The sequence below is a fragment of the Anarhichas minor genome, unplaced genomic scaffold, assembly GCF_050575085.1.
Source record: "Anarhichas minor isolate MPS153535 unplaced genomic scaffold, ASM5057508v1 ptg000073l, whole genome shotgun sequence".
NCBI lineage: Eukaryota > Metazoa > Chordata > Actinopteri > Perciformes > Anarhichadidae > Anarhichas > Anarhichas minor.
The window spans coordinates 4,878,795-4,896,209 of NW_027466519.1; the positions used below are offsets into that span (position 1 = coordinate 4,878,795).

At 42.7% G+C, this 17,415-nt stretch overlaps 1 protein-coding gene across 1 annotated transcript; it reads right to left on the bottom strand.

The window, feature by feature from the left end:
* Nucleotides 1-10,018: 10,018 nt before the first annotated feature.
* Nucleotides 10,019-16,298, bottom strand: adra1ab (adrenoceptor alpha 1Ab). Its single transcript, XM_076079852.1, has 2 exons — nt 15,344-16,298; nt 10,019-10,485 (listed from the first exon to the last, which is right to left on the bottom strand). The coding sequence occupies exons 1-2, from the start codon at nt 16,260-16,262 to the stop codon at nt 10,019-10,021; spliced, it is 1,386 nt and encodes a 461-aa protein (XP_075935967.1). The 5' UTR covers nt 16,263-16,298.
* Between the last annotated feature and the right edge of the window lie 1,117 nt (nt 16,299-17,415).

The following is a 17,415-nucleotide window of genomic DNA, read 5'->3' on the forward strand; positions in this document are numbered from 1 at the left end:
TATGCTAATGATATATGAGTGATATGTATGTACGCAACGTGCTGCAGGCCGAGAGGAGCTTTCCTTCCGTTGAACACCCTCTCGCCCCCCCGTCTCCCTCTCTTGTAACCCCCCCCCCCCCCGTGCAAGTGAAAACTGTGTGATGGTATATGTCTTGGTGGCTGTGGGGTTTCTGGGATGCTTGCTCATTATGAAAGAAAATAATCAAATCCCATGGATGGTGATGTTAAAAAAAAAAAAAAAAGAACAAGGACTTCAGAGAATAAAAAGAGAGAAAAAAAAAAGATATTCAATCTGTTTCTTTTATTTCTGACATTCTAAGATAGAAGTTGTGTGGAAGTCGTGAACTATAGACACCGAAGGAAAGAAGCACACAGAACATGGAAGAACATACCTACATTTGTAACTTTTAAGATGAATTTTTGTTGGTTTTCCTGTTTTGGCCCCCGGAGGGTACAGTCGGACCACTTACTTGCATAAATGGACGGTCCCGACCATCTTTACTGCCATTTCCACATCACCTTATATTAACTTGGATAGGTTAACCAGCCATTTAGAAGAGATAAATACTTTATAAATGAGACCAAATAGATGCTTCATGTAGGTGGAGTTAACAGGCCTCTCATTCATTTCATGTTGGATTCAATGATGGCTGCAATTATTGGAGCAATACGGACGTTCAGGCTCCCTCGTGTGGCTCAAAGCAGTTAATAAGAAAGACAAAGAAATTCTGCGAATTGATTCGGCGACTCTAATAAAATCTCCTGCGACCCACCTGTGGGTCCCGACCCAGTGTTTGGGAATGACTGGTGTAGAGTTTGGAGATGTTCTGAGTGTGCTGAGTCCTCAATCAGTAGAAGAGAAGAGGAGCTCCACTTTCTGGTGACTGACAACACACTGATGGTTGCCAACCTTCTGAACGGTGCTTATGTAGGGTCAAGGCCTTAGTGTGCTTCACATGAACACGGTGTGCGTGTGGTCCGGACCGTGTGTGACAGCAGAAGTACTAACACTTGTTTTCAGACAACAAGCATCCTCCTTTGTGACCATGGCAACCACAGAAACCAGAGGAGGGAAAGAAAACGGGAGCTGATTTTTACTGCAATCAATATTTATGATGTGAGCTGAACATGCTACATTAATGGTGAGGCATTGCTGACTATCTCCTCTATTTAAGGTACAATCCGCTCTGTTAAGCTGCGGGAGGACATTATATTGGGTCAACAGCAGCAGCCTGTGTTAGAAATGGACTCAAAGCGGGCAAGTAACAACAAAAACAGCTCATATCGGGGAGTACTCTCTCTCTCTGCAGGGATTCTTGATGGTGCACGAGGCTGCAACACATTAAAAGTGGCAAAAAATAGTTCATGCGAGGAACCAAAAAGGCCACATGAGAGACGTTCTAACCCTGCCTCCGTTCCCACCGCCGCACGCACCTGGCCAGTTATAACAAGCACACCAACAAATATGCCAAGGCCTTTATATTTGTGCTCCGAACTGAATGAAACGGTTCAAAGTGGCGACAGAGAGCTTTCACTACGGCGCCGGAGACGGTTTCCGTGTACAGTTGGGTGTGTTCTCCCAGTGTTCAAGTGTGTTTCCTTTGAAAGTGACCTGGAAGGGCTAAATTGCATGTAGGTGAGAATGTGTTAGCCCTGTGATAGACCAGGGTCTTCCCTGCCTTCATGCCTCAGTGCATGCTGGGATAGTCTCCAGCTGGACGGGACAACAAACAAGGTCACAAAAGATGAATCATTCCATCTGTGTGTGGATCTGTGCCTGCCTCAACAAACAAGCACAGCAGGGGTGGTACCGCCACATGAACTATGTCACAAACATACTGTGTGCAGCAGATCTCTACCAGGAGAAAGCGTTTTATGTTTCTCCTCTAGGTGGCAGTGCTGTCATCTTGTTCACTCACCACTCCCAGCTGTCTCTGGCCCTTGTCCTCTGGGGGTTTTCTTTTATTTTTCTTCAGCTCATGAATGAAAAATGATATCGGTGGTAAAATGGTGACATGGGCACATCTTCAGTTGATGCGAAATTAACCGGAATGTTAATGTGGAATGGTTAAAAGGTAACCCACCTATCAACCTAGCCAGGCCTGTTCCCAAGAGCCCTGAAGTGAAAACCCGTTATTTTCCTGCACTGTAATGAATTGACACCGTTTCCTACATAAAAGCGTTCTTTGACATCAGAGGCACTTTCATGTGCCTTCCTCAGAGGCACACGGGGGGAAAAAAAATGGGAGAAAAGATGACAAATTATACACCGAATGAATGTGAATGTTTGAGAGTCACATGAAAAGTACAACTTTTCCTTCTGCAAGGATTTTTCTCTTTGGGTTTAATCCGTGGCTTGCATTTCAAAAGGAAAGCGCCTAAAGGCCAAACTCCAGTCCACCTGTATTCTCATCAAGGGAGAGAAAGAGATCAGCCTAATAATCTCATCCATGAGATTATTTGATGTATTATATATGAGCCAGAATATGCACTGAATGCACTGCTTTCGTTCCATTGGATTTTGGACCATTGCAGAAAATAAACTCTGTGGCAAACACAACTTTATGATGTTTTGTTCAGCGTGATAATCTTCACTAATGAAACACCACTTCAATAAATGAATATATAAACAAACAAACAAACAAACTGTGAAGTAAATGACTGCCCTTTGACTTTGGGGCAAACGAAACGAAAGCTGTACAGTGTTTACTAAATTAACAAGGGATCTGATTTGGTTTGAATTAGTAAACATAAGTCAAGGTGAGGCTTTTAAATTCCTGTACGCGTCTGATAATGCACGAAGCTGAGGAAAGTTTCTTCAATTCAGTCCAAGCCTCCCACGCTGACCTTAACCTTAGGCGTTTCTGGGCCCTCCACTGTGAATTGTTCGGTACCGCTCTGTGTGCAAGGTCATGCTATTTTGCCAATTTGATTTCTTCTTTCTCCCCCGGTTTTCTGATGGATGAAAATATCTGCAATTAAGTACTTTTGCCGAGTTTGACGCGAGCTGTATACACAAACCTGCTACCCTGCCCTGTTTTGCTCTGTGTTTTATTTAACTGCAACACTTAAGCTGTCCTGATTCTGTGCGTATCAGACGAGACGGGACCACTGACCGCACCAGTGTGCTGACCTTTTCAGCTCAGTCTGCCTTTTTTTAGAAATGAGTCCAAACATGGCTTGTGCTCGTTTGCTGCCCGGAGTCAAACTGTGGCTACGATTCAGCCCACAGCATCACATCTACCTCCATCAGCGTTTCTGATTGGACGTTTGCTGCTGAAGGAACTCGAGACCTTACGAAACTGCTTAAATCACTCGGCTCAGTTACTGTGAAATGGTGCTATTTAGAATTTGACAACCGCAAAATTGGAGGCAAAATAACGTGATATCCGGGCACCATTTGGATTGCTGAGGTGTAAAAGGTGTTTTGATGAAGTCGAGAGCAACTTGAATGAACAAAGGAAAGAGAACTCAATGTGCCAGATGGCAGCTGAGGGCTGTTAAGACAAATGTTCAGTGACATGAGTACTACAGTAAATACATCTTACATGGCATTTGCTCCCTCTCACACGCCGAGGATTAAAGTCTTTTGTAATTATTCATTCACATTCACGGTTGTCGACATTCAAATCAGTTATTTCAAGTCCACGCTGCTTTAATAGCTTTAATATTTACAAGTGACAGCACTGGAAGTTGTTAGGAAGAGGCTAACTAATTGGATCATGTGTGGACCGTTCCAACGGCATTGCATTGTTTACTTCCTGTCAGCTGATTTTACTCAAATACACTGCAACATGGTATATATAGAGTGAGGGAAGGGTCATTCTGGGACTCACATTGGTGGCAAGCCGGTGACATATACATGCATTTGATTGTAATAGAGCATCTTTGTTCAAATTCATTCCAACCATTAAACGACAATGATATTTAATAATAATCCGGTGGGCAATTGTTAGCCAGCTCTCTCTTTTATTGTCTGGCGCCAATCGCTAAACTTTATAACGTTATGTCCCCATAAATCTGGACCTTTTACACCGGTACTTGTTTTGTTTTTTGTCAGTTAAGCTAATGGTAGCAATGTCTCTGTTCATAAATCCTACATTCATTTTGAGATAAAACCATTAACGTTGGGGACAAATCATCCTTGTTGAGGTGTAAAAAGACAGGAGGCTGCAGTGTTTGTGAGTGATAGTGAATTTTACAGCCGCTGCCATGACTTATGTGTATGCTAGCAAATAATATAGCATCACGTAATGTTTTCTTTTTTTTTTTTTTATTGTGTGGAAGCATTTTTCATTCAAAGGTGACACAACACAGATTATGATGGGTTACAGTGGGACTTGCCAAGCCCGCCTCATTCACATCAATAGAACTGGCACCAATGGCATGATTGGAACGCTGTCACGAAGACGTAATGCCCTCTCCTTCTTTTATAGGTTCCCTAACTGCAACAGAAAAATAAACTGGGACAGTAGTAACAAAGCAACGAGAGAAAGCAACCGTTCCATTTTCTAGAGCTTCTGCAATTAAATCACTGCATTCCATTGCAATGCTGAAATACATTGATCAAAAGAGCTTGTTTGTTTCCCCTGTTCAGTCTCTGTATGCTCCTTGCACTTAGCGTCCTCATTAGGATCTTCAAGGACCTTCGGCTGGTGTGATCCCATCGCAAGATGATCTCTAGTTTACTAATTGTGGCTGATTAGACTTCTGTTAGTTAAGTTTGTGACCTACACACAAGTCTTATCAGGGAAAATAAGTGGAAACACCTGTTTGGGTGTAACTGTTTTGCATAATGTCAGTGTATGTTCACAAATGGAGTGGTGCAGGCATGACGTGTTTTTGTAGGCCAAACTGGAAGTTGGCATCGCACAGGTTTCCTCAACAAAAAAATAAATTCCATTGGATTTTGGACTATTGCAGAAAGTAAACTCTGTGGCAAACACAACTTTATGATACGTAGATGTTTTGTTCAGCACGATAATCTTCACTAAAGAAACACCACTTTATTAAGGATTTTGACGTTGTGTCACCACCTCAAAGCTAATCAGACGGACTTGTGTTCTATGGGTTCATCACTGAGTGTCCAGTTCTTTGAGTCATTAAATAATAATGATGAATGCTACTGCCATGAGTATCCGTGGCTAAAAATAAATGCCCGAGATTGAAGGGCATTACGTGGCGTAAGGGACAAAAAAAAAGAAACTTCAGAGTTATAACCCACATTTATTTTTGTCATATTACAATTTTCAATGTAACTGCTCTCCAATCTATCCTACTGAGTAAATGTTAAAATGAAGAAAACATTTGGTCATTGCCCAAAAACGTTAGAAGCACTTGGAACCGATAAATGAGGAAGCCCAAAATAAAAAAATAAAAAATGTAATTTCTGCTGGCAGACAATAAATCAGTCACCCCTTGTGTCACATCGAGTCATCTAAACGTAAATGACACAGATAATTATTAACAGAAAGGACACAGTGGGGAGTTTTTTGGCAACTTTAACCACGACACTTAATGCCAGGAGCTGCATTTGCCAGCCGGCTATACTCATTTTTAGCACATTTGCAGCAACATCAATGCAGAGACATCGTGATGTAACAACTGAGGAGATTTTGCATATGAGAGAGTTTCATTAAGCAGCACTTAAGCAGTGGGTGGATTTGGTGTAGTTGCTTTCCCGTAGCTTTCCCACATACACAAGTTATGTCTTCTGAGAGTGTCAATAGAATTCCAACTCACTTGGAAGAACTCGAGAAGAGAAGACTGTCAGAAGAAGTTTCGTGAAAGTCTTCCTGTTTGACGCATAACACAAACGATACTTTCCTCATCGGAAATAATGATGCTCCTTTGGCTCCCTGACGCACTTACAATTCCTGTCATCTGCTTCGCTCGCTGCTTAACGTCGTTATTAATCATGATCGCCGATTTGTAATGAAACAGTTCTTTGTTAAGGCGACTGATTAGGTTAAACGGCACACGCTTGTCTTTGCAGTAATGGAAGCCTGGATCCATTCATCACAACAACGTTTGCCTTAATATGACAGCTGCTGCAACACTGTTTGAATGAGGTGCTGACAACGAGAGATGCATGTTTAGTAGGAATCTGATGCATTTATTTCCATAAATGATATTTGAGCTGGAACAACACCATTCGACTGCTCATCACACAAACACACACACACACACACGTTCGTGTTTTCACGACTTTTGGGGACATTACATTGACTGAGGCCCAATCCCAATCGCCACACTAACGGACTTTGAGGCGTGCTCCTGTAAGGGTCCGTGAGGGTTTAGGGGCTATTTTCAGATATTTTGACCCCTTTCTGAACACTTTCCGTAAGTCTGCGGTTTTGCAGACTTTGCCAAAGGGAATTACCCATAGTTCGTAACAAAGGTAAACAAAGAGGACGGCACATGGGTGTTCAGCCTGGCAAATTACATTTACTCAGAAACATTAAGGGTTAAAGATGGAACATCAAAACACATGAAATCAGAGGAATGGAAGCAGAGATTATATTACACAGATTTATTTATCAAACATTTCATTTTGTCACTGAAGCTGTTCTGACAAAAACGAGTAAATAGATTAATTAAAATGACCTCTCACCTTGTGAGGAAAGAGCCTGGAAGATGTTCAAATCAGGCGTTAAAAAAAAATAAATGTACCCACAATTGTACATTATATTTTTTGATGTGAAGTCAGTAAGTCCCTGAGGGTTCAGGGTTTAAGGCCTTAGGGGGGGGGGGACATTGGGATCGGGCCTTACATTAACTTCCTGGAATTACCTTAAATGTCTAGCCACTACCAGCCTAATCCTCACCCACAGTCTAATCTTACCCTAAATTTAGCTGGACCCTAACCGTAAACCATGTCTTCACTCTCTAAAACGATTTACATTATGGGGATGTGTGATTGTTCCCAATTTGTCCCCCTGAATAAGATGAGTCCTCACAATGTCACTGTTCTCACAAGATGGGTAGATGGTTCTTGATGAATCTCCATCTACTAGTGTCCCTGTAGTACTGTCATCCCCTCATGCATCATTATTTTTTCTAAGCTTTTCTCTTTGAAGGCAGCGTCTGCTGTGCAATGCTGTGAATTTCAGCCAAACAGAAAAAAAAGGCGAGGATGAATTGTGTTATGTTGCTTTGACATTCAAACATGAGGAAAATTCATTTTCCATGTTTATACTTTCAGACTGAAGCGGATTTTAAGTAATGTATAAAAAATGCGTTAGAATTCCAAGCGTGAAATGTCATTGTATTTACTAATATATTTATTCAGCCAGGCCTCTCTAATGAAAAGTCAAAGCATCTCTTTCTGCTGTACTTGTCGCCTAATGCAGTGTAACATTGAGTCCCTGGCCGCATAATGTCAGAAAACGAGAGCTGCATGTTTATTAGTTGTCCGAGACAGTTACAGTCATGTAAAGTGTGGGAGTTTACAAGAGTTTAAACAGAGGCGGTATCCTCCTGAACGTTTGCACAATGCCATAATGTTACAACAATGCAGAATGAAGGTTACTCTTCTTCCGACCTTACCGCAGGTGATTGTGAAATGACAAAATCATCCATCTTCTAGAAACCCTTTTCAACACCCTGCATTTCCCAGATAAGCATTCTCAGGCTTTCATCACTGATATGATGTCTGGAGGGTACAAAAGAAATGTCTTTAATCAAAGCACAGCAGAGAACAACAGGCAAAGGATTTATAGCGAAGAACAAAACGTGTGACAACTTCTTAAAGCAGATCAGACAACCTAAATATGTTTATTTTAAAAGCTATTAATCAATTTTCATGACATGTTTCTTCATGAAATGCTCACGTTGTCTGGACACTGGACCACACAATGTTTGTTTATGAATCTGTGTGATATAGTGGGCTTTTTTTTTGTTAATTGATGAAATTCCAACAAAGACAAGGTGGGCTGAAACACCAGAGACATGCACAAAGTGTGATGCAATCCTATACAATCGCCTTGCAATAATGGTCTCTCAGAGAGATTTAAATTCGTTGGGAGTCTTCATTGTTGATGAAGGGCTTCCTGTGTCATGATACTCATACACCCTTTTATTAAAGGTTGTAGTGATTTATTTTTATAGCCTCTATTGCAGCAGTGATTTGGTTTATTCAAATGAATTAACCTACCCTTTCATGATGTGAACCGAATGCCAACAACCTCGCAGCAATGTCCTTCCATCACAAGGCCACAGGTGCAAATTTATTTCTGGCCTCGGATACTAGCGTACAAGCAAGATTTAAAGATCCATTTATCAACATTTTATAAATCGACAATAATTCAGAATGTATAATGTGGAAGGGGTCACTCGTATGATGAACCCACTAACTCTGCAACGCCTCAGTGGTTTTTGGCCTCTTTTAGGTTTGAGCCTAAGTCCACCCACTGCATCATTTTGGCAAGGGGCTAAGACCCACTTCTTTATGACGAAAGCCTCGACGCAGCGTCAACAAACAGGCACTGAATTTGATGGATTTACTGAATTACACCCGCTGCTGGAAGCCTACTTTGCCGGCAGGAGAGCGAGTGCCAGCTGTAGTCCCCTAGTGGCGGGTAGCAGGGAACCACCAACTCGCTGTTCTGTTTATTTTCTGTTACCAATTTAGCATTAAAACATGGTGGAATTAGCAGGCTAACGTTAGCAAGCTAACTAGGCAGCCGCTAAATGAGTAAAATCAAAAAAAGCGAGTGCTTCATCTACACACTCTTGTCACCGCGCAGGAAAGCACATTGCTAATGCTAGATAATCATCAACACGGATTCACCGGATGTTGCAATGTGCTGATAGCTTGATTTCCAGTCCAAAGACAGGAGAGAACAGGCTTGTGCTGTGCTGTAATGCAACACAGTGGTTACTGAAAAAGTTGAAACGATAGTACGTATGTGTTTCATCGCAGTACAGTGAATATCATTTAGTTTAAAGTTTAACTACTGAATTACTCATGAACCAGTTTTAAACACCAGAAAATGATACAGTACTTTCCCGTGTTTGCACGGGGAAAACACAACTCCGGAGAACTGCACCAACAGGACAGCAGTATTCAAAAATAGAGAAAACCATCTGACACCTGTTCATTTATTCAACAGCACCACAAGCTACCATGTCAAATATTAAAAGTCGATTCAACACGTCTTTGATGCAGCCTCAACAAAAACAAAAACCTGTCCATTGAAAGCTTCAGAGGGGTTTTGTTTGTTTGAGACTGCACTGTTATTTATCCCACAGCCACATAACAACTGATATCTCTTCCCTCCAACCATTTCCAACTGTTCTCGTGTGCGCAGGTATCTGATTTTAAAATAACTGTCACGGATTGTTTTTTAAAGTGTAAAACAGCCACTCTTACACCAGATTCCACTTTCTCAGAGCTGTCAGTGAATGCTAATTGTGCCGGGATTTAAGAGTATCTCGCCCTTCAGGGCTTATGTGCAATCTGCAGAAATACCACTAATGTTTAAAGAAATCAGATCTCTGGAGTTCTTTTACAATGCCATTTCAATGAGATTCTGTTATCTGTTTTATTCCCTTTCAAGTGCAGATAGAGATTCCTACAAGCCGTGTGTCCATACTTCCACCCAATGTACCTTTTAACCAAAGACGGTTATAATATATTGCAAAAGTCACATGCCGTGCGCTCAAACTCCACAGTGTTCTTCCTGTTGATCACTAAGTAGCTCCTATTGAACACGTTGACACGTAGTGCTCGGTGTCTATTCAAGTGCAGCTGAGTGCTGGCTGTTGAGTGTAGGCAAAATATTCCTCATTCACTTTCCCAACTCATATTTTTTTGACACTTCAGGCATTTACACTGGCATAAAGCCTGTAGGCAACAAAGTAATCGTCTGCCCGCTCTGGAGGCAAGTCTCACTGCCCGCTGGCGCTGCACTCTGACGCCTTTGAGGGATTTATATATGCATGCAAAAGTTGTTACGCAAGAGTTTCCACGAAGCACAAGGCTGGATGCTTTAAAATTCCACCGTCGATGCCGATCAAACAGCCTCTCCTGCAACGCCGAGAGAAAGGCGTAAGACCTTGGCCGATCTGAGACCGGAGGGGTTCTCCGGTACTGATGTTCCACTTGCCGAGAGACACCACGCCTTCAGCAGACTCTTACTCTGGATTTGAGCCTGATCCGGACCACAGACCGATGACGAGGAGGACGACAGTGGCCCGCAGCAACCCCACGAGGAAGCAGTGACGCGGTTTTGGGCTGAGACGTCAGAGGTATTGGACGTGCGACCAGGACTGGAGGAGTGGGTGGCGATGTGTCCTTGTGGTTTGGCAGCCAGCACCCCAGTTCTCAGGCAGCGTCCACGGAGCACGTTGTGGAAGGCCTTTTTGAACTCCCGGCTGAAGCATGGGTAGATAATGGGGTTGATGCAGCTGTTGAGGTATCCCAGCCAGAAGGTTATCTTAAAGATGGTTTCAGAAGGCTTACAGGACGGGAAGATCGATCCTAAAGAGCACACACAGACAACGACAAATCAAAATATGAATGGAAACAGACACAGTATTTTAGTAAACTAATTGTCTCAGTTCGTCTCTCTGTCCCTCCTCTCCAGCCACATTCCCTATTCCCCAGGCCCCTTCATTGACATTGTCCATCCGTCCACCAGATGCCCTCTGACTTTCCCTCCTTTCCCCATCACCTGCCCCGCCCATCTACACACCTGTTCCCACATTCCTCATCTGATCTGCAATTACTAGGCCTTCCCCACTCACCCCCTGACCTGCATCTCATTTACTCATCAGCCTCTCAGTTCATGTACCGGTCCCAGTTCCATTCATTACAAGCCACTTCTTCAAGGGTTGTAATGTTTTTTCTTCCGAGCTTCTGTAACCTGATCCAGACCCTGAACCTGGAACCCGTACCCGCCTGTCTGTAAGTCTAGATATATACCTTCCATCAGCATTAAATCCCTGAACTCACCTGCTTTGTCTGCATTTGGGTCCAAAACTGCATTTCCTGTGTTGTGACAATACTAACAAAAGGATTTTTAACTGGAGAAAATCTAAAACCGTATGTGAGTATTAGGAATTTTGTAAAGATGAATTGTAAGTTGACCACTGAGTTCCGCTATATGGCCAAATGTTTGTGGACGCGCCACTCCACATACTATTGTGTACCTTTTCGACTGGGGCTGTTTTTCAAGATTTGGGCCCATTAGTTCCAATTAAAAGTAATCTTGATGCTAGAACATACATGATATTTTAGTTTAGTGCGTTTCCAATCTGACTCCCCGGGTGTAGACTGTGGGTAGAAGCCTGACATTTGCCATGTATCTCACGCAGCATTTTTTTCCTTTTCCGCTATCTGTGCTATCTATTTTAACAAGTGCACCGTTGCTGCATTCTGTGCTTTGCGCTGCCCAAGATGATTGTGATTGGTTCAAAGAAATACTAACAAGTTAGAGCATCGCCCTTCCCCCCCATAGCAGAATGGTAACGTGTGGGACCTTTTGACACATAGCTCTGTGGAGATAGGTCTGGCTATGCGAGACTAGTGTGTCTCCAACTTTGTGGCACCAGTTTGGGTTTGGCCTCCTTCCTGTTTAAACCCACCGTGCACAAAGCCAGGTGCATGAAGAAGTGGTATTCCTAGTTTGTTGAGAAAGAACTTAATTGAGCCCTGAACTCAACTCCATCCAACCCCTTTGGGATAATTTCCATTAACCAATGTGCAAGACCAATTTTTCACAAATGCAACGCTTCACAGTGGCTTTACATGGTGTCATTGATGAGCAGCAGTCCCCTCCTTTTATGAGCTCTGTAAGCATACTGTGCAAGTGATTGGCCGGCGTGGTTGCGGCGACCACCGTGTGCTGCAGCTCAAAACAGGCCCTCCATCTGAAGTACTCAGGAAAAACACAAAGTGAGAAATTCTGTAGTTTTTCAAACACCTCTCTCTGGGAATCTCAGACTATCAGTGCCTCAGAGCGCTGCGCTGTGAGCCGTGAAGGTCTGTCTCAATTGAAATGCGTAGCTATTCTCCGATGACTGGCTGCCTTGGGAGACTACAGGGTGACTGAGGATGCCTCCAGGCATTACAACCCATTAAGCCTCGCGCTTGCTATCTGTAATAGCTTTCATATGAGGGAGCAATAGTTTGGTTCATTCCATTTCATCTCACAGTCGAAGCCTATTCTGCTCCAGCGTGGTGTTTTATTTGCTCTCTTTGGCCGCTTGTAATTGAATTTCTTGATGTCCCTTCTGAGAAAAAGCGAGCAGCAGTAGAGTCGAGGGACAGCGGGGAAAGAGGCAGGTCCTGCCTGGTGTTGTGTTCATAGAGGAAAACGTATCATCAAGCGTCATTATACCAATGATTCAGGCCTCAACAGCTATTGCATCACAATAGCTACAATAGTAACCCACAGGGGGGGGTTGCTGTCAGAGCTACATCATAAAAAAAGGCTCCGTCTGTATTTTTAGCCGTGATAGCGGCACGGCTCTATGGATGGCGATGTTGTTCTGTCAGTCACATACATGGTCAGCTGGTTAGTCCACCACTTTGGTCCAGACTGAAATAGCTCAACAACTATTAGATAGATTGCAATGAAATCAGATATTCATGGTTTCCTTAAGGTGGAATCCGGACTTTGGTGATCACCTGACCTTTCCTCTGGACACAAGAGCAGCTACACATTCATAATAATATAGGACAATGATAATGCTCGTCTGCCTTAATGATACCGCAGTCTACACATCTTCATAACTGATGTATTAAATCAGAGTTCTATTGAGTGAAACATGATGCAGATTCCTCAGTAATATATAAAAAGTGTCTTTGCTGGGTATTTCATTGTCTGATAACCAATGATATATGACATGAAAGAATTACTCGTAAGTCAGTGACACATTCTCAGCTTAGATGCCTTGACGCGTGCTTACTTCTCATTGGAATTTTTACAGCTAAGTGAAATATCCTCAGCAAAATCCATTACAGTACCATAAACCTTTCCGAGAATGATATGACTATAGCATTGACTAAAATTCTACAAAAATTCCACTGAATAAATCTTGACAAAAAAGAAAGAAGAAAAGTGTGACGAACTACAATTTCCAGTAAGTCTAATTTACACTGTCGCAACACTTTTTGATTGAAATGTCTTAACATCTACTGGATGAATTGACAAAGAACTTTGTACATGCATATATAGTTTCTAGATGATGAATCCAAATGACTTTGATCCCTAGACTTTCCCCGTTGCGCCACCAGGAGTTGGACATTTGTGGTCTTAACATTGTCATTGCGGGCACGTTAGCAATAGCATTTAGCTCAAAACACCACTATGCAAGTGCAGCCTCACAGGGCCGCTAGTAGACTCTTTGTGTTGTTAAAATACATTGTAGGCATTTCCACATGTAGTTTGAGTAGACCTGATCTCTCCTGTGTTTAGTTATATCACTAATGTAAATTAGGGTGGAATGTAGAGATATTGACAGTATAAATATAGTATTTACACCTGTGTTTCTCCTACTGTGTGACATGTCAAAACGTCTTCTGACAAAAAGCCCTTTTAGCGAAATGTTTCAAGAATAATGACATAACCATGAAAGTTAAACTAAAGTCAAACCTTAATAACTTGGTTATTGTGTAGTCTTAATCCCTGTGTCAAAAGACCTGGTTATCAATTCAGGACAGACAGCAGCTCCCGCTTTTTGGTAGAGCGACCCTTTTGTTTACACTGTTTACAAATTGGGTCCTTTAATGTGGCTGGTTGTGAATAGACACACTGGCAAAAAAAAAGAGAGCGTAAAAGATAAAACATATTATTATTTGTCCAGAGGATTTGTTTCATCCACGTCCACCTCCATCCGGTATAATAGATTGTGCCTTCCTTTCAATAAGATTACAGCTGTGTAACAAAATACACTTTTCAGAAATAATCTCACCATCTGTGACCTGGGAGGTAACTGCTGACAGACTATCACCCTTAAATACACACCGGACCACACTGACAATCACTTATCTCAGTCATGAGCGTTATTTCAGAGGCAATTAAGATTTTAGATTAGGCTTCACAATGGTTGGGCTCTGTCCTCTCTTACGCCTGCGATAACATCGCTGTTATCTCCTTCTTTGACAGAGTCTGACAAAAATGTAGGTGTAATTAATTGAATATGAAGTCGAGAATATCTGGCTCAGTGGATGTAGCAACTCATAATGTAATAACTTGTTACATAATGCACAAAACTGTTATTTCGTTATGCGCTCATGGCTTTCTTACACAATGTGTTTTATATATATACATCATGGGGTTTTATCACTTTTAAATGATTGCATTATGAGTTGCTAGAAGTGGACATTTACCTTTTCCTGAGCTCCTGATAGCTCATATCTACAGTAATGTTTGACATCGACAGCAGACTAATCCTTAATTAGTTAATTTCTATTCAGTCTTGCCTTTGCATGACTGCATAATTTTTTTATTAACATTTTAATAATTTTTCAGAATAAAGCAGGCCTCTTCAAGAAAATTAATCGAATTAATCATTTGAGTTCTCATTATGACAGTAATTCATTTCTAAATCATTTAAATTCCTTTCTTTTAGATTCAGATAATACAGCAGATCCATCATTTAAAGTTCCTTTTTTGTCATTTTTCGCTGGAGTTACACCCCATTTCGTGCCTCTCCTTATTGCATTGCATTCAAGTCACAGAGCCACCGTAAAGACTTGTATTTCTGAAAGATACTGTAAATCTATGACAGTCTTTCAAAAGCCCAGTAATTTGTTTGAATTGAAACTGTTTTTTGGAAGTATTTCCAAAATCCTCAAAGACTCTTATTATATTGTATTACAGACGCTGCACCATATAAAAGTTCGTTTATCCTAAATTGCAACTCACAAGATGTTTTATCATAGGTACATTTATCTAAAAGAAAAGCAGTTTATAACAGTCCTTTTCTGGTATAGTTTCAAGTCGGTTGCAACTGTAGCTCCACCCATCAGTGATGTCATGGTGTACTGACACACCCTCAAGTACTCTTCTACATCACTGCAGAAGCTAAACAGCTGGAGGTCAGCTAAAAAAACTAAAACATTTTTGTTGTGTATATAAACATAAAATAATTGCAGTGTTGATGTTTGTTGATGTGTTCTACAAAAGAAAACATTGCTTTGGTAAAGATGGACTGAAGAGTCTTTGAGGATTCCAGTAAAGCGTTCAAACCGGCAGTGAGTGTGGTTAAATGACCTTCTGGGTTCTTGAAGGATTTCTTTTAGATATACAGACCCTTTGCTTTGTGAATGTAATAAAAACAAATGAAAAGGCACACAACAGGATTCAGGCAGACGTTTAGGAGGTACCTACCGATGGGTAACACCAGGAAAAACGGGAGCCAGCACAGAATGAAGCACCCGACAACAATGCCAAGAGTCTTGGCTGCCTTCTCTTCTCTTGAAAACTTCAGCAGCCTCGGCAGCGAAAAGGTGGTGCGTTTATGTGTCGCGGCCCCCTCGTCGCCCACCCCGGGCTTCCCTGTCGGAGCAGCGTTCCCTCTGTGTACCCTCAGCATCACCCCCTCAGTCTCAACGATTTTTCCCTCACTGCTCTTCCTGAGCGTCTTCGTCTCTCTCTTCGCCACAGTATACACGCGGCAGTACATGGCCAGGATGATGGCCAGAGGTATGTAGAAGGACCCCAGTGCTGAGAACAAAGCGTAGCCGGGCTCCTCCGTGATGCTGCACACCGTCTCGTCTTCTGGGTCGGGCTCCCTCCAGCCAAACAGGGGGCCCACGGATATGGCTGCCGAAAGTACCCAGAGCGCCACCACCGCGGTCAGGCCTCGCCGCCCCGTCGCCATGGCAGGGTAGCGCAGAGGGTAGCTGACAGCCAGGTAGCTGTCGATGGAGATCACACACAGGCTGAGGATGGAGGCGGTGCAGCAGAGGACGTCCAGAGCGGCCCAGACGCTGCAGAAGGACCGGCCAAACACCCATCTGCCGAGAGCTTCCGAGGTGGCGGAGAAGGGCAGGACGGCGGAGCTGAGCAGCAGGTCCGCCGCAGCCAGGTTGGCAATGAAGTAATGAGTCACGGAGCGCCAGTGCCGGTGGAGCAACACCGACAGGATGACCAGGATGTTGCCAAGGACCCCGAACACAACAAACACCACCAGCACCACCCCCAAAACCACCGCCTTGGCTACATCCATCCCTGGGTGGGCAGAGGAGCTGCAGTTGGTACAGCGACCTGCCGCGGGGAAAACACTGGTGTTCTCAACAGCAGCCATTGCTATCTGTTGATTGCATTGAGTTGTGCAAGTGTCTTGCAGATTGATACCATTCATGCCACATCTGTTACTCAATTACAGCTGCCTTGTTCTGCTCCTCCTAATGCAGCGGATAAAAGCTTTTGTTGCTGCACAAACTGCTCCGCCAGTTCATTTGGAGATGCAGGGACTGTTGCCAACACGCCATCGATCACGTGGTCTCTGGCAGGGTTCCTTGGCACGATGTCATATTCTGAAAGAGAAACAATGCCACGGTTTCGTTGTATTTAGTCCACAATAGCTTGACAGAAACGACAAATATTCATGTTTTAGGTGGTCACTGGTGGATTTAGAACAACAGGTTCTGTCATGCTGAAAGGCTTTAATGCTGGAAACCTTTCAAAACAAGAAAAGGGATTCAACACATTCAAAGGGTTTTATAAAAAATGGCTCAAAGGTCCAGTGTGTAGGATTTAGGGGGCTCTATTAACAGAAATGGAATATAATATACATAACTATGTTTTCATTTGTGTATAATCACCTGAAACTATAAACCGTTGTGTTTTCGCTACCTTAGATCGACCCCTTGATATCTACATAGTGAGCAGGTCGTCTTCACTGAGTCCGCCATGTTGCACCGCCCGTGTTTCTACAGTAGCCCAGAATGGACAAACCAAACACTGGTTTTAGAGAGAGTTTCTACGTTAAAGGCAGCCAAGGGAGGGGTGAGCGGAGGGGCTTTCATTTGGTTGCAATCTGCAGCCTATCCACTAGATGTCGCTAAGTCCTACACACTGCTCCTTTAAGTGCTGTTTCTTTAACAGCGTGGGAACTAATCAACACTTCCCACATAAAATAGAAGGCTTAAAAATTTAATTGAAAAAAAAAGTAATCATACAGCCCACAGTTTATGATTAAGGGGTAGAATATCACTTAATAGTCTCTTTTTACAAGATTCAGTCTTTCTATTGCTTGAATGAACTAAATGACATTGGCAATTTCCTTATTCATCAAAAAAATGCCAACTTGTCTTTTCGCCTCTGCAAGCACTCACACCATAAAACGCCCCATTACTCATACCTGAGTCTTGTTAAACATTTATTTAACCGGACAGATCAATTTTAAAGCAAAAATATATATTTACTGGGAGGAGGCAACAGAGCTTGTGAGCAGT

Excerpts from the sequence above, each read along its gene's own strand:
- adra1ab (XM_076079852.1), bottom strand. The coding sequence starts at position 16,262 with ATGGCTGCTGTTGAGAACACCAGTGTTTTCCCCGCGGCAGGTCGCTGT. Across the intron at positions 10,486-15,343 it reads TTTCCTGGTGTTACCCATCG|GATCGATCTTCCCGTCCTGT; the intron begins GTAGGTACCTCC and ends TGTGCTCTTTAG.